Genomic DNA, 18743 nt, shown 5'->3' with positions numbered 1-18743 from the left:
TGCAACCTAAATTATGGGCTGTACACCGCCATTGATTCCCGTTACGCTCAGCGTGCACAATGGAAATGGGGATGGGTTTTAAATTATATTTCTGCATTATTTCCCACCATTTACACCGGCAACCCTTGAGGCTTGAGTGGTTCTGGTCAGTGCTGGTAGTTTAAATCATTTGTTTGATTTAAAAACTTCACCCCGGTGGAACGAGAATGGGAAGAAATGCCACTTCTTCGTCGAATCATGCCCATCTTCATCCATCGGTCCCGGGCATCCCCTGTTGTAATGAAAGTCTTGTTGAGATGTTGTTGTACGCAAATGCGCGCAAAAAAAAAAATACGAAATGGTACCTTTCAAGTGCGCCTGCTTATTGACATAAGGTTGCCCGCACCGCGCAATCCATCCAGCTGGTGCTCGTTCAATGGATGATTGGATTCCGAGATTCTGCTCAAAATCACACCATTGAAGGAACGCTTCTGTTTTGTTGATCCTTATTCCAGCTACAGGGTGTTATCTCGCTTCCAGCGCAATGACGGACGTACAAATTGACAGTTATACGGTTGTACGGGCGTATAACGGGGGGGAGGGAGGGACGCCCAAGGGGGAAACCTGCGCACGATGACGATGACGGGTGAATCAAGATCGAGATCGAAGTGTGTGCATGTTTTCACGTTGCTTTTCCTTCGGTTTGCTTCGGCCACGTTCGTCCGCTACCGTAACCTACCCTGGGTACATGGCTTCCATACCAAATGACCGGTACCGAGATTGGAAGTCCGCTCCGCACCGGGAAAGGAAGCTGCACCGGTATGCAGTTAGGTCGTTGTGTGCGGGAAAATCGATACCGACATGGGAGCAATTGGTTGCATCAAACCTGAAACCATGTGGAAGCATGTGTGAACGCAAGTATGTTGTAGCTGCTGCTGCTGCTGCTGCTGCTGTGGCCAGTACGAGACATCGATTTGTACGCTGATTCAACCCGCTATTTCGAACCCACAATCGGACGATAGATCAACCGCCCGTTCCTCTCGTGCTAGCTGTGCAGCCAAAAGCGAAGAAAAATTTCTGATGGACGTACTGACGGAAGAAAGGCTACACCATTCAGGCACGTACCGGTGTGTGGAGTAAGAAACCGTAATCTTTCGCCATAAATCAAAACAGCAGCTACGGGCTCCATACTCTTTCGTATGCGTGTGTGTGTGTGTACCGTATGAGGTTTATACATACTCACACACCTTCACATATCTCAACCGGGCGCAAAACCGGACCAACTGTTGCATTCTGTCAAATTTGCAATGAAAATTTATCGTAATTCAAAGCGTCATTAATCAAAAGACTGCACCGTCTGACGAGCGACGAACCCCCCGGACGGACTAATGTGCGAGAGTGATGCGGCGAAGCGCGTACGGGGTCCGGAAGTGTGACCGTGGAGCATGGAGCATCTCGTTTTATTTTTTTCTCCTTCCTTTAAAAGCGCAACCAACAGACCATTCAACTACCCTATTATCGTTATCATAATCGTCATCATCTGATCCGGTGTAGGGTCAGGTTTTGGGGTCCGTTTTTACTTACACACTCCCTCTCTCTCTCTTTCTCTCTCTCGCTTCTTGTTCGCTGTGCATGGTGATGATACTCGAATCGCAGAGTAATAGTACAACCACTTACAACCACGTTGGATGTGAAACGAATATCGCTGGGCGTAAATTACACGAGAGCCTGGTATTCCTGTAAGTGCACTCTGCGCGTGAGATGACATTGACGGATAGCAGGAAGATGGCGCTTACGGTACCGGAAAAATGCACCCAGATAGACATCACTACCGAGAGTACTCGAGCGGAAACAAATCCCACAATCTGCGCCTTCAACAATAGCATTAAAGTGGATAAATAGCCCAAGGAGCAATCAAAACTACAAAGTGGACATAGAATAAACACCAACGCCAGACCAGTTCGGATGTAAAAACGAACCTTAAATTTCACACCGTAACGAAAATTCCACAATACCCAAACAGTGTTCTCCATTTTTGCGCCACATTTCAATGTCGTCCGAACAAGTTTCGACGAACGCGAAGAGAGCTACAGTTTGGTCAAATTCGGTTTTTGTTGTCTCGATTTTCGGGATCGCTCCGAAAACTCGACACCAGCACCGGTCAAGTCAATACCGTTTACGTCAAACGACATTTCCTTCCCTGGAAGGTATCGAAGTTCCAAAATGGCGCAAAAAAGAGATCGTACCAACGCCGAGTTTGTGTCAAGTTGGACCAGTTGAAGGGGTTATGCAGGAAAAAAAAAGCTGCACACTTTACCTTGAATGGTATGCAAAGACATTCCTCTGGTAAAATCTTTCTCTCCCTCCCCCCCTCAAACACGGTTTCCTCACGTGTCCAAAATGTGCCCGAGCTCGATCAATCACGAAGAAAGGATACCTGGCCGGAGAGTTGCATTTTGGAGCGATTGTCGGTATGGCCGGATTTGCTCAGTTGCTCGGCAAATTCCCCACAGAAATCTTCCCCCCTTCGAAGACACGCATCAAGTGTAACGTCAAACGGTGGTTTCAAGATACCGATGTCTGTCCATTTCAGCTCAGGTCGTCCAAAACCAAAGTCGAACATGTCGATCGGTACGAGACGATACGTTGTGCACACACACCGCATTGATTTCGCAGACAGACACACGCGAATGGCTTTTCCCGCTGCACAAAACGGTTGTTGCAGGTTTCCGTATTTCACCTCATTCCTGCCCATCCCACAGCAAAGCAGGTTCGATGCGCCATTTCCCATAATCGATCAACGCCTGATTCAACTCAGGCCACAATCGCACAACAAAACGGTGGAACAGAAAAAATACTTTAAAAAAACCGGCCAACTTGCCAATTTCGTGCGGGTTAATGAAATGGAAGTGTCTTAACCCCTTGGTGCAACCGATTAAAAGTGTAACGAAATTTTTCTGCTCTACCGGGTCGTGTGCCCAAAACCGAACAGAGCAACGGACCCGGGTTCACAGGGAGATGGGGCTATGGAAATATTATACAACGCATTTATCTCCAAAATGGCCCTAATTGGCCTTCGGTTAGCAGCCAATGTAAACGGTTATGACGCTTTACGGTTTTACGATCCATTTTAAATTTTATGGCTGACGACCAGTGGTTGACGATTTTTTCTGCCTTTGCGCTGCCCGCTTTCCACCTCCCCGGCAAGGCCGCCTCATTTAGCAGAACACCGAACGTTCGAAATGCTGTGTGTGCATTAATTGATTCGTGGATATTAAAAACTGCATATTAGCTGACACGCTTATTTCGGCTCGGATGATGATGAAGGAGGCAAAGGAGGATGGGGCTGGGGAAAGGCAAGAAGTGTTGTGTTGCGTGCAAATGGAAAGAACCATCCTGGAAAGGAACGTTACCAAGCAACCGAAATAAAGATGTCACTGGTAAATCGATGAGAAAGTGAGACATGTAGAAAGGATGCTAAATTAAAGCGAACATGAACACGTCGAACAACATTTACGCTTCATAATTTAACGACTTTTAACTCAAACTACCCTACACCGAGCGGTTTCATTCATCTTTTCATCAGTTTGTTATCATGTTTGCGAACAAAATACTCTTTATGTAACCTTATTTATCAAAGATAAGTTAAATAATCGTCAAATAATGTTGGCTTACACTGTTCCAACATCATTTTTCGATTTACATGTTCCCTTTTCAGCTTCTTCACAACAAACCTGATACAAAATAAATATATTCCCAACCATCTCCCAACCAATGGGGCGCTAATTCGATGGCGTACGTGACATTTTGCATGAGAACTTTCGATAGATTGACAGTTGGTTGAAAGTCATCAGTGAGTGGTTGTGCGATAGCGAATTTGCGTAGGAATGATGGCGGAAAATCTTATCACACCCTAGCGTTATCACACCTCGTAGCTGCTATTGAACCCATACGGCAGGAGTGGTCTTTCATTTCATACATCACGCACCTCAAACCACGAGCCTCGCAGCAAGTGTAATGCAAACATTTCAGGGGCAATTGTGCAAACAATTTCGCAATCGACCGAATGGAAATGAACCCGATACGGTGACACTTGGAACACCTTCTAACATTGCTTCGATTGTGTAGATCAATTCTCAATGTTATTAAAGCCTTTTCAAATTATATAAACAAAACAAAAAAAAATACAAAAATTGCTTACCTGCAAACCACCAACTAAAATAGGACGCATCACATCACAAAATCACACGCTTCAAAACTATCTCAGCCCGACATCAGGAAAGGTCTTCATGAAGATTGTTTTCTATCGCAAAAAAGGTAGCTCGGAGCTATTTAAAAACAACTTTTTACACTCCTACAGAATGGCGCTTTTCAACCAACAACCCATATGTGCATGTGCAAGAGGCGATTTTATAAAACACGCCACGCTAACGCTGAAAAGCAATTCATCAAGCGAAAGTGCAGGCAAAACATTAACATGCTACTGCAACGTGCATAAAGCAAGGTTTGCTGCTTCGTGCCGTATTCTCACAACATGAGCTCACACTTTTCGTGAATGGCGCTCATAGAATAGTCCATAGAATTTTTCGATCGACAACGGCACATATGCAGTGAATGAAACGCTACACAAATACTGAATACACGCTTTTGAGCTTTACATTAGCTTGCACAATCTAAATTAGAACATTGCTTTGGGACTCTATAGGAACATAGCTTAGAGCCTACGAATGTGAAGATTAACTAACACTGCATAGAGGAACTAGAACATATAAGGCATGTAAAAGATGTATAAAATGAAAGCTTGACTTACCGTTGTGTGATATAAATCTGCCATCATCTTTAATGTTTTCTATCGTAGCTACGGCAAATGCTGACATTAGCACCAACAACCACAATTGAGCCATCCTGCAGATGAAATAAATAAAATAAATGAACATCATTAATTATTTCCTCACAGTTTCCGTTGCTATATCACGATGACATGATGCCGATTTTGTTGTGCTAGGTCCGAATAGCGGAATGCAGCACGGAAACGCTTCTCGTTAGCCTTATGCAACCTGCATGAGATCGATCAATATCAGTTCCCCGATTTGGAACTGTTTACTTTATCTGGCTACCATCCACACAAAACCCTACGGAACCGACAGAACCTAACTCAAACACACACCGAAAGATGATTGATCGAAGGCACACACGGCCAACGGCGAGTGGACATCGATATGTGCACAAAACGCAAACGGTTAGCGTAAATCAAACAGCCACAGATCGAGCGGAGGTCAGTAAACTTCATCTTCGACATCTAGCAAGCCACTCGGCACGTTCGATCTACATGCATGCGTATCTTCTTAGAAACTTTCCCACAAACTTCTCACCGTACCGGTACGGCCGGTTGATCAAATACGGTTCAATATTTGTTCACCGCAACATAGCTAATAGTCAGGATGATGCGAACGTAGCATCACGAAGAAAACGAGCTGGAACGTACTTCACGAAGAGCATCCAAAATATTGAAGCTTTTGAAGTTTGTTAAATAAAAGTTTTCCCGGAGAAGGTATGTTTGCATTAGTTCTAAAAGTTTGAAGACGTATTCTTAACTTCACGATAGTAGCAATCTTCCAACTTTAACCATGGAGTGTTATCTGTTCCTCGTCGCTCGAGTTATCAGTTCTTCTTTTGCTTCCCTGACGTATCTCAGAAAAAAAATGAGCCCAACGATGGTTTAGTTTCTTATCGCAAACGAGGCGTAAGTAGTTTACCGCATCTCGTATCTGCGCGTCCAGTAAGTGTGTGCAATAAATAAGGAACGAGCCTTCTTTTTTTCTAATCTACCGCCCTGCCCGGTAGATTTGAATCCGTTGATGGTACATTTCGCTCGTGAGCTGAGGTGCAATGGTCTAATGTAGGACCTCCAGCAATAACCTACTCTTGCCCAATGTGCTTCAGACCAGTGTTTCTGGGTGTCGTTGAAGGGGCTTCGATGTTTGCTGGAATTGGTGTTATAAAAATTTTGATGCAATAAACTACGGAGTGGAGACAGACCAGACAGACCAGTACAATCACTCCAGCAGGGAATTCATAATGTAGGGGTTGAAGAGATAGGTAACGACAAGTGAAAATGGAGTTGCTTTCGGGTGGCAGCATATGCTTATCTCTTCAACAGTTGACGTTTCGTCAGCGTCACTTAAGCCATCTAAATTTTGTTTATTGAGATGCTTTAGAATCAAGGTATTAATATTGCATAGTTTTTAATTGTTAAAACTGATTTATATAAACTTTTTATAATTTTTATCACATATTTTGAAGCAGCGCGTTTGATCGAGGGATTTATTTTGCGTAAACCGATAGAATTGAACCCTACAGAGAGGAAGGCTAAAATCAATAAGAATATCTATAACCTTATTTTCCTTTCGGCAATAAGAAATATAAAAAAAAATAAGGTCGAATATAAATACGAAATGGCAGATCTCTACCATTTTGCATCTTAATATTCTGCACGATGACGATAATTGCCCTCTTCACGTAACGCAATGCACCAGATGGTCACAACATTTGAAAACGGGAGTATAAATATGTATCTTGATCATTATGATTTACATAAAGTTTCTAAGAGGTCTTTCGCATATAATTATGATTTACATAAGGTGTTTTTGAGGGACTGTTCCTTATTATGCACTTCGTATGCCAGCCCTCAACTGCTCGTATTACTTATGCAAATTTCGACGAATGTTTAATTGAGTGCTCAAAAACACGAAGATGTTATAATTTCATATTACTGACTTCTGAAGAACGAGAACAGTATTCTACAATTTTTAATTCAGACTGTTTCTTTAACAATAATTATGACATGATGGGCGTTGCCCTTTTTTATTTCTTCTCGATAAAAGGTTATTCAGTAGTCAGCTGCGTGAGTTTAATCAAAGATTTACATCTATACGAGTCAATCAGTCAGAAAGACAGCTTTGCATCTCATAAATCTACGTAACATCTCAATATTGGTGAAAAATGAATGATAGTTTCCAACATTTTTTCATACGCAAGTTAATTATAAGAATGAAACCTCCAAACCGAAACAAACGAACTCCATTTTCAGCATTCCTTAGAATCAAACAACCTTAGCCCCTAAATAACTTCGCGTCTAAAAAAAACGTCTTCGCAAAATCTCGATTAAACCATTTAGACGTGGAGAAAACAGTAACCTTGGCCTGCAAACTCACATTGCTAAAACCACAAACCTCAGAACGATCTAACGATAAAACAAAAGAACCTAAATTGGATTTACCGCAGGTTTAGGGACTCGTCCGGCGGCTACTAACAGTTGGGCTATCCTTCGCGCTATAGTCGCGCTTCGCTGCTTGATTTATCGGTTGAAATTCACCAGAATTTTTCGCATTCGGTTCAGTATTTAGTGCCAAACAATTCGCATTCAAGCTAGGCCGAAAATTGATACCTCCAATGAAGTAATTTATGGCGGAGCGTAAGAAAACCAAACAAGAGCCAAAGTTTCGACACGAATTAAGAACGGAAGCCGAAACGCTCGGTTCATTTATTGCTCGGGTTTGAATCTGAACAGGGAACTCCACCAGTTTTCCACCAGTTCCACCGTTTCCTACAATTCCCTGGCATCACGGTCACAAATCAATGCCGTTAATTACACCCGAACGTAAGGACGAGGCAACACACCCAACACTAAACCAAGCAACACAAACAGCAACACGTTTCCTTTTGGACGAGGTTAAGAAATCCGCAACCCCAACCGTGTCCGTTTACGACGTAAACCGTCTTAAGTAACAGTGACCAGTCATACGTGTAAGCTTGTCACAAGAAACCGTACAAATCGTACAAACGATTCGTTGGTGCTTTGGGCCACCTCCATCCGAACACAGTTCGATGTTCGCCCGTTGCTGGAAACAGGATGCATACCAGCATAAGCCCGTAAGAAGGCAGGGAAAAATATATATGCCAACGTGACGGTGACAGCCGAAAAAAAGAAACAAAGGAAACACGAAAAACACAAAGAATCAAGCTTCGTTCCAGGCGTCTGTTGACAAGTGTCACCAAATATAGCAAATCCGAGGGCAGGCCGTAACGTAGCGTAATGTAACGGAGACAACAAAATCGTCGAAACAACGGCTACATGGAACGTTTGGTTTGGAGTTTTTGGTGCGACTGTACCAAAAACACACACGGAGACCGTCCCCGAAAAACGTGTCCCGGTGAGGTAACGATCTACACACATAAAACATCTCGCACATCAGTACTCCACATACACACACATGTGACTCTAAATGAACTTCCAAGCTCACCCGGGTTTCGCCGAGTTCCAGCAACATTGAAAACATGCTGTGGTAATATTCAAGTAAGTATGTAATCCTGCGCTCAAACGCGTGCGATCGACTCGATCCTTTAGTCGACCGAAAGAGAGAGAGTACGATCGATACGATACTCAGAGTTTCGTCTACAACGGCCGTTGGAAAATAGACGCCAGCCTGCTAAAACACGACAACCTTTCCGACATGTCCTCGAGCGGGCTCCAGGGTTCGAGTTCACCCGCTCATTCAACTCCTTGCAACCAAGCGCCTGAATTATGTACAGTGCGCGTGCTGTGCTGATGCTTATATGGGCGAACGAGATCGTCAGGACGCGATATTGATGCTAACGAAACCGCGACACTAAACTAAACAGCCGTGCGCGAATGTTTTGGCGATGACAGGAATCACCAAAAATTGGCAAAACCCCTCTCTTCCGTGGCTTGAAAGCTTGAACAAAACGCGGGAAGCGAAGGTGCCAGGGGGTGTTTGTTGTAGAGCAGTGGGTCACGCTAACCTCCACGCGACTTACGCAACCAGAGCCACCAGTGGACGTTTATGCAAATTTTGGAGTTGTTGTGGACCAACGAAAAAAAAAAAACAAAACAAAAAGCTTAAAACGCATACACGGTGCATGGCGTCGAACGTGTTGTGAAGGTGTACACACAGCGAAACACTCGCACCAACAACATAAAACATCATGCCGGACAAATATGACACATTACTTAACTTTGTTAACGTGGTTTAGTTTTGTGCTGTTGCTCTTTTATTTGTTTTCCGTTGGCTTTCTTCTTCCCCTTTTTTGGGGTGTATTTTTCGTGTGTATTTGAGTGGGTTTGTGGTGTTTGTTAGTTGTTTGCTGTCGTTTATTTATTTATTTTTTGCATTGCACATAACGCTCCGACATAACGCTAAGGTCGAATTGGAACACAACAAGACTATCGCTCTTTGGACAAAAAAACCCAGCCTTGTTGAGTAAATATAGACATTGAGAATTAACTTATAAGCCAAGCACAATTCATTGTCTTAATATTATTGCTTACGTTCAAGTTCAATATTTGTTCTTTAAGCCAATTATTTATATAAAAGCCAAATACAAATCTTATAATGAAATAGTGTCTAATGAAATATAAATATAATGAAATATAAATCTTATAATGAAATAGTGTAAGTTCACGACGGCTCGAAAAAAAACCCACTTTAAAACACATCCCTATTTATTACAGCTCTCTAGCGGAAAAGCGATATGAATGCGTAAGCAGCGTTAAGTTCTCACGAAAGAATTCACATTTGTTCGAATTAGCATCAAGTAATGGGAAGCGCGATAAACTGCGCATTGCCACAATGCCGCGATAGCGAAGAACTTACGAACAATTCTGCATTCAGCATGCGAGAATACGATCAGATCATCCCACGGGAAATTTGTGCAATGCCGTCTCTTCTAGCGGGTGTTGATACGGTGGTAAGCGGATTTCAAACACTGTTGAGTTATATTCTTGCACCAAACCACCCTTTAGTCACGTACACACACTAGAGAGTGTTGGTAAAAAGGTTGTCTGCTGCTGCTTCAAAACGGTACATAAAGTGCCGTAAAACAGTGTCATGATTCTGCGCACGGAAGCTCGACGCGCTGCGACGTCAGTGTTGCTGCGAGTGCATTGAACCATTCGCGCCTCGACAGTGCCCTGCGTTGCACCCGAGATGAATGCGGGTGGATGTGTGCAGCCCAGCTAAGCGCCGCATAATCTGACATCCTCCCTACGTCCCCACCTAATGTCTTACCTTTCCGATGCTGGGACTTAAATCTGCTTGCGTTTTGGTTTCGATGTGGTCTTCAAAATTGGACAGCGGTCGACGTCGATTGCAGTTTCTGGGTTTTTTTTTTATTGTACATGTATTCTTCTCCACCTTTCAATACGAACCGAACGAGTGGCGGGTTAAATCTAAGCTAAGCGCCCGCAGCCACATTACCGGGGCAGGTTGGGCTAGTTGCGGTGTTTTGCTACGGTCGCCGGAAAGGGCAATGTTATCGAAACCACTACGATCGCGCGATGCTCGACCGAATGCCGATGGATGGCCGTCCCGTCGTTTTGAATGCATCATCATCGTGATTGGTTAGTGGGGTTGTGGGTTGACTTTCCCATAATTCACGTCAATCAGTACGGCCAAAGTACCGTACGTCGGTATTCTTATTCAGCTCGTTCCGATTATGGTAAGGGATTTGATTCTCGCTTGAGGAAAATTACGGAGTCCGTGCGAGGGCAGGATGGAATGAGGGTATAAATTGCATTAGAAAATTATTGCTTGTATCACAAAATGTGTAAAAGCTCAGTAATGTTACCATACACTCAGGAGGCATAAAGTATCAGTTAAATAATCACCCATAAAACGAATCAGTTTCTACTGATTAAAACTTTCTCAAAATCGAGATCGTTTTTAATATACAATTCAGAAATGTTCAATTCCATTTATCAAAAGTCAAAAATAGAAATGAATTTCAGATTTATCTCAATAAAATCCACTTCAATTTGAATTGGTTATAATTTTTCCACTTCAATTGGAAAACCCTGCAAGGACTACACAGGGTTACACAACAAAAAATGTATGAATAATCGGTAATTATTTGATTTTCTTAAATAAACACCTTAAACTTTCGGCTAATCAAAGTTTTCAAAGCAACTCCGTCTTAATTAGCTTAAGAACGTTTGCAGTTGTGTGATGGCGAGTACAATTATATTCAGCCACGGTGCAACCCAATTGCAGAGTTGTTCCTCCCTTTTCTGTCCCGTTTGCTTTCGCCCACGCAATGCTGACGCTACCATTCGTTCCATATTTTCGCAAACAATAAACACTAATCCATCGTTACGGTTGCACCGGTACGTGTGCCGTTTTGGAAAGCATTTGCCGTAAGTAACTCTATCGCTGCAGCATACTTCTGCATCAACCTCCACTGCGCCACAATGCAGCAGGAAGAAACCCCCTGCAAGACACAGCATAAATGCATCTCCGGCAACTGTGCCGAGTACCCTCCTTCCGTAATGCACTCGAAGCAAGGAAGCTGGCACGGAATGCATACCGTATGCAGCCTACATACACAACCACACATCAATCACGGCAAAAGCATATCCCTGCCAGCATCTACGCTGTGGGGCATACACGTCTGAGACGACAAAGGGCCTCGCGCGTTTGTTGTTGTTTGCTTCGAGCAGCAGCAGGCGAAAAATCGGAACCGTTGCATGAATAATTGCCTACGTAGGCAAAGCCCAACAAAGCACCTCCTTAGATGTCACTGCATCGCTCGCGGCCAGCCTGCCCGAGTGTGGTGGCAGTAGCGGATTAAAGGTAAAACGGTATGACAACAAGTAAAACAACTACCGAAACCTCGAGACTTAGACGGAAAACGTTTGTTAGCAGAAGTGTGTGCAGAAACAGAACCGAACAAATTGCCAACCAACCAACGCTACTCAAGCTCATCATGCGAGGAGAACAAAAAACAGCGTTGTCTGTCGTTTAAATTGGAAAGCTGGTAATACGATTTTTACTTCCTTGCTGTTTTTTTCCTTTCATTTCTTCTCCTACACAAAACATTGAGGTAGTTTAATGAGCAGAAAAGGGCATGAAATTATGTTCGACATTTACGTACTTTTCAGACATACATATTATCCTGCACGTGGGAGAAAGCTACCAATTTGATGCTTTTTCAGTAATTCATGTCCTACCAATTTTCCATGTCTATCGTCCACACACACAAAGAAAGCTAATTTTAAAGCAGAGTTGAAGCCGCATAAATGTGGGATTATAGTGAAATATAGCTATACGAAAAATGTTAAATGGGTGCCTGCTATAATTTTTTATAGCAAACTTCAGTCGAAGGACACGTGGAACCAATAAAGAATTCATTCCTGCAAAAATGTAAGAAAACTATCATAAATGTCTTCGACTTCATTGATTCATGCCGGTTACAGGCTACAACCGATATCAAACAAAGCCGTTCGCGAATGTATTTTAATTTTAGGAAATGCGATAAATAATATATCCCTCTTAGAAACCTATAAATGCAGTACAGAACATAATCAGTAAATGTGAACTTAATTTCCCGCAAAACAGATTAAATGCTTCGTAACCAGTTGAGAAGGTGACACATCATATGTTGCGAAACGGAAACACAGCCTAAACAATAAGTCCACATTTCGTGCGAGCAAAACAACGGTCCACGAGGCGATAAGCTAAATGCGCATAAATCATCGACATGGCTGACCACCTCGATCACAATGATGCCCCAAATCGGGCCAGGATTTAAACTTCCTGCCATCGTGCGGGTAAAACGGGGCTAATTGGAGAGGCAAGGTGTTGATAGCACCGGGTTCATCCATCCATCCAACCAAATCTCATCGGAGCACTGCGTTAGCCATACTGTCTCCGTCGGTGCGGTCTGAGCTGATAAGCTCACGTTCGGATCGAAGGCCAAATATTTAAGAAAATGACTTACTACACACAAATACACACACACGCATCAACTAGAGTTACAATCTTATCTAGCGAACTAGCTAACTTACGCAAGAGATGTCAAACCGTGAAGCGAATTGGCGCAAACGATTTTTCGGTACATTTTGTTACGCAACGATCCGTGAGTGATCGTTTTGGTACGCTTTTTGACCCACATGTGTGATAAGCATGAGCATGCTGCTACATGGAAGTTAATCTACCTGTAATCTTCATCATTTTTTTAGACAACATTTGAAGTATATTGAAATACTTCTCAAAACATTCCCAAGAAGAAAAGCGAATTGATGCCTTTCTATTCATATAAATCAAAACAAATGCTACAAACCCAGACAAGAAATGCCAAACCAGACAACTTATCAACTCATCAATTTACTTCAATCTCTTCACAGAATCAAAGGAAATTGATTCGGTCTTGGCTAGGGTGATGATAAATCTATTAAAGCACCAAATTGCATGCGTCCACCATCATGTTTTATTGAACTTTCTTGTTTAGCCCTTCCGTTTACAGTTTTATTATTCACTCGAGTATTAGTGCAAAACATTCGTGGCCAGTGAGGCCAATTTGAGCTGCCGTCATGAACGGACGGTTCAACGTTCTTGTTGATTGATTGATCAATCTTCGGCGTTTCTTTGTGGAGAATTTTTTCAAATACATTATTTGTATGCGATACATTTTTCTCAAACACGTCGGAAACGCATAACCGCATGGTAGTGCCCCAATTATGCAAATCAAAACATTCAACCTTATGTCAGCCTTCCTATCGGGCAAGTTTCATCGCAGCTGGAATCTAGTTTTGGGTACGAACGTCATCTTAAAATCTTAACGATTGCTCCTGGATGATAACGAAATGATGAATTGTTATGACTTCATTCCTACAAAGGAGAGATGAAGATTTACGATCTGCTATTGAGTTTATTTTGATCCACATTTTTATAACTAAGCCCATTTTTTATTCCAAAAACTTATTTTAATATTTACTGTAAACTAATTATTAACTATTTTTATAAGCTTAGGAAAAGTTTTGAAAGCAACGAGCAAGACGAAAGCATTTTGTGAAACAAGTGGAAAAACAAATATACACAATTGAATTTCACATTAAAAAGAAAGTAAAACCATTACTGTTTGAACGTACGACTTGCTGAATGTGTTAAGTGACTGAAAATGAAAAGAAAACGAATTATTACCCATTCGGTGACGTCGTTGTGCAAGATTTTGTTTCCGCCTTTGTTACCACCAATGATAAAACCATGCCATGTATATTGATTCGCGAGCGAAAACTGGCCAAAGTGCAAACAAAAACGCGCTAAAAAAAGCGAAAACCGGACACTCCGGTCGTTGAAGCCGAACAAACGAAATAAAAACATAAATGATTGAGGGACGAGAGAGAGGTTTGCCAACAAAAGTAAAAACACAAAAAAAAAACAATCACGCACAAATCAGCAAATCGTAACGAACGACCGAGAAAAGCGAAAAACCAGAGCAGACAACGGAAGTGGAAAAAAAGAAGGAAAAGCGCGAAACGAACGTCAACCAACGGACAAGCGGCGAACGTCATGCGCGTACGGGCGAATGCGCGGGAAAACGAATGACCTGAAACAATGACGTGCCGGTTGGGGCGGTTTGGTACGCGCCACATATTTAGCCCCCCTCTCCCCTTCCCTCTCCAGACAGCCTGATGACGCCGAAAATTACCCTCAAGGTCGATGTCCCAGGTGGATCAGGTGATCGACGTGCCATATACACGACGATCCGCGATAGCACGCTGATTAATGGCAAGGCAACGACCGGTTGATTAATGCTGACTCGTTACGAAGCGGGCTGGAAGTCACAACAGCGCACAAGCGACCAAACCGATCCTGCCACCTTAGGATGTGAGACAGATTTCTGTGTTTTTCACGAGCGCTTGGTTATGCGGTGTTACAATGCAGGGAGTTTGAGTTCAAGCTGCAAAGTTGGAGCACTTTCTGGATACTTTTCAAGCTGAACTGGACTGCCTTGAAGGAGTTCTGGAATAGTTTTCATTTTCTAGAACTCCTCAGTTTGAAGAGAGTTTTGAACAGAAGCGATTCCACCTTGTAAAATCTCTCAAAATTTTGAAGTATTCCAGATATCAGAACTTCAAAGATTTCCGAATTGGATTTTCCCGAGATAGACAAGGAACAATTCAAATTTTCTTGAACCTGCCGAAATTGCAATTAATTCTATTCAAGGAATTCCCAAATCTCAAAGTTCCTCGAAAGTTGTTGACCATGTCTCAAACGCATTGATTTATTGCGGCTTGATGACTTCCCACTGTTATGGTTCACGAGATATGAAAAACGTTCAGACGCAATCATAACATTAAATGAACTTTAAAACTTCACAAAGAAAACACGCATTTCACACCAATAGTATCGATCAGCTGGCAGGGTCAGCTGACCGGAAGATCAAAATATATTCGCACCCAATGTTGCTGTTGTTCTATTGACCGTGGGTCAATCCGGACCCAGCCAGCAGGCCAGCAATTGCAACCGATGATTTCATCTCAGCATTCCACGAACATGCAAAGCATCCGAGCTCCGATGTGATAAGCAAAATCAGTGAGTTGTACGTTCGGGAAGTACAGCTGCACAGTAAAAAGATGCCGATGCAATGCTTCGACCCACAACACGATCGTGCCACGCATCACGTAGTCGCACCCGTGATTGCAAGTGTGACGATGACGCATGACGCGATGAGCAATACACACACACAAAAAAAAACATGCACCAACTGTTAAACAGTTTATCGCAAAAAACTCATCGAACGACCACCATCAACAAGGCTACGCTGTAGCGATGGACGAACAACAATGCCTGTATTCTGATAACAAAGAAAAGTGTAATGTACATAAACAAAAAACCATTTTCGATGCTTAAAAACATAACATTATCGCACGGTCTGCGGTCAAGTGGTTGAATATCAATTTCAGCATGCTGGTAACCCTTACTTGATATCCCATTCTAGCGTTTCTGAGCATGACCACAGCCACAATAACCTCTCGCACCCGTTCGATCGACAATTTATTAATCCCGCATGACCTCATCAGTACCGATCTAGTCATGAACACAGTTCCGGGATTCGTTTCGAGACTTTTTATAGCTTTATTGCAAAGCTAAAACAACTTCCAATACACAGCTACCGGTACGATGATGAGCTTTGCTGAATGTTGTGTGTTTGAAAGTTCCCCCGGCCTGTCAAGAGAGACTTTTAAAGAAGCAGAACACAAACAGACCTAGCGAAAATCGTAAAACTCACTACTCTTTCAAACGCCTATTGAACAATGTCCAATAACAAAACAGAAACGAGTTCTGCAGCATTAAATAACCCCTATGATCGCTAGCTTCCTGAAAAGGGAGCAGCAGCTGAGAAAAAGAAAACGAATACAACAAGCTCAAATAAAATTAAAATCATGCTTGAATCGCGAATTAATTAATGAACACGATACTTCACACACCGCCATACGGTCAAGGTAGCAACAAACGCGAACGAAAAGAACATAACGAGCCAGGAAGGGGGGTGCATAAATCTTCCGTTCTGATGTTTCCTTTTTTTTCTTTTGAAGCGCAAAAAAAATCGTCGCATTTTTATGGTTATGGTGCAGTAGGTTTTGTTAAATGAAAGCAATATGAGAAAAAAGAATCAGCAAAAATCACTGTGGGGAAGAAATAAACCTTCCCGATTGAGGATTAAATGCATTACAAAAACGAAAATCAAAAAGTCATGTTCGCGCCAATCAAGAACGAGAGAACGTCACCATCGGGAGATCGTGGTGCAACCAATGCACAATAGCTTTAAGCGCAATTTGTGTGTGCATCCTTTCCCGAATCGAGCTGTGTGCGCGTTGATTATAATTCCCACACAAAGCTTCCCCCGTACTCATGCTACAGCCCACGCCCTTTAGCGTAAAGAAGCAATAATAAACAAAGAAGTTTTCTTTGGCAAAGTACTTCATCTTCCAACCAACCCTGTTTCGCTCGCAACGTTCGCTTTACATTGTCACTAAGCTTCACACCGACGCTGATAGCATAAAAATTCGCACAAATATCCTCCCACGGAACAGGGAGGGAGTCTCCGAACCGAAAGACTCCCCAAATTTCCGGAGTCATCGTAATTTATCACCTGCGAACTGCGACGGGCATACGATGAGTTCACGCTGATATTTCACCATGCCATATAAATAAGTGCAGCAAAAGGAATGAGTGTTCCAATATCCGAAACCGAAGTTGATCGCATTGTTCAGGAAAACATCCTTCCTCCCCAGCAACTACCGTACAGTTGCCATTGGAAGTTTTATTATTTGGGCGCTTGTTAAGAGGTCGTTGTTGCCCTCGCCGGCTCTTTAAACAGCCTGCTGCCCCCAAAAGAGTGCGAAAAGTCTCGCGTGCATGCGGGCCAAACAATGCGAATAACAACGCCATACATATGAAGGGAGCATGATTTTCGGCGGCGGCAGCAGCTGGAACAACTCTATCAAACAAGGTTTTTGCTCACATCAATTCCACGGACATGTCTCGAACGCCGGGCACAAGCGGCGTACATTTATGGAGATGTCTTTATTAATCCGGAACCGCAGTAACCGATGAGTGTGCGAAAATCGTTTTTGGTCAAGGGGATTATTTACTGTGCATTACAGAATATATTCAGATCCGTCAGTACATTTCGAAAGTTTGACGTATGATTCGAGAATTGTCTCTCACCGAACAACACTTTTTGTGTCACTTTCAATCGAGTTTTGCATGTGTCAAACAGTTTGAAGTGAAGTTTATTATCGTGACAACTGTCAATGAACGGTTAATTGAGCTTCAAAATATAAACAATGAATAAAAACAGTTGAATTTGAAAAGTCAACCGAAATCAAAATTCAAAACCATAAGGCTTACACAGCAATAACATAAAAACAAAAAGTAATACGCCATATTCTACGCCTCAATGCAGCCCATTTCACAATCATCTGGAAACAATCAGCAGACGAAGCAACGCACACTGCAAAACGGAAAACACACAAACCGACAGTCTAACCAAACATAACGCGCCTGGTGCGAAACGCCACACAAACCTATGTGTGCATGATAAGATGCTTTGCTTGCCTTGAACTCGCGCACCGTCGACCTTGCCAGCGACACACAGCTTTCGATATGTGTTCCGCGTTTCTATTCGCTGAGAAGGTTCCAACCGAAATCTGGTGGCTGGCTACCTTCCCGAAACACTATTTCGGCCCCTATAGGCAGGCCAAAAATCAGAAGAAACATTTCTGTTTTTTTGTTCTTCGGGTTTGACTTAATAAATCCCCAACCCAAAGGAACACGTAGAACGAAACTGCGTAACTGGTGTGTTGCGAATGGTTCGATTAAGCAAAAAAAAAAAACCGCTTGGAGAAGAAAGATGAACAGACAAACTGAGACTGTGTGAGGGAAAAATAATACCCTTGCGCGCATCAAGCAATTCGCTCCACGACGCTCAGCAAGATCGCAACATACGGAAGACTTCTTGGTTGATTCTTTCGGGCGCATTCCTTGTCTTTCGCGGGCTTACCAAACTCGAGTGAACGTACGAGAAGCAGGCAATAATAATTATGATTTCTGTCTACTGGTGGACCACTGCAAAGAGCTAACAGAGCAAAATGTTTTGCGCCAGCATTTCAACTCGATGCTATTCTAGAATCGTTAGTGAACGAATTTGAAGTGAGAAATCCGTTACTATGGTAAGTTTATTTGAATAAAATATCAAACAGTCTTATGATTTTACAAAACTTGTACACAATCTGTTCACAAAACACGCAGTCGATCCTTTAAAGGCAAGTCTAACTCTGCCTTCGTGCTCTGCAACCATCATGCTCAACTCCTGCTGGTATGATAATTCTATACCGTCAGTCTCAATCGTTATGATGCACCATTCTTTTCTTTTGTTTTTTTCCACTCAAAGCCTCAAAA

The 18743-nt window shown here is 42.7% G+C and overlaps 1 protein-coding gene across 1 annotated transcript in view; it reads right to left on the bottom strand.

Moving 5' to 3' along the window:
• Positions 1–18743, bottom strand: part of LOC128309660 (semaphorin-5A) — a 99784-nt gene that overhangs the window by 69396 nt on the left and 11645 nt on the right. The window contains exon 2 of the mRNA XM_053046100.1: positions 4790–4884. Within this exon, the coding sequence (XP_052902060.1) occupies positions 4790–4884 (95 nt within the window). The remainder of the gene's footprint in view (positions 1–4789; positions 4885–18743) is intronic.

Source organism: Anopheles moucheti, chromosome 2, assembly GCF_943734755.1.
Source record: "Anopheles moucheti chromosome 2, idAnoMoucSN_F20_07, whole genome shotgun sequence".
NCBI classification, from domain to species: Eukaryota; Metazoa; Arthropoda; class Insecta; order Diptera; family Culicidae; genus Anopheles; species Anopheles moucheti.
Note: the sequence above shows the minus strand (reverse complement) of the source record. Positions and strands in the feature narration are given on the sequence as shown.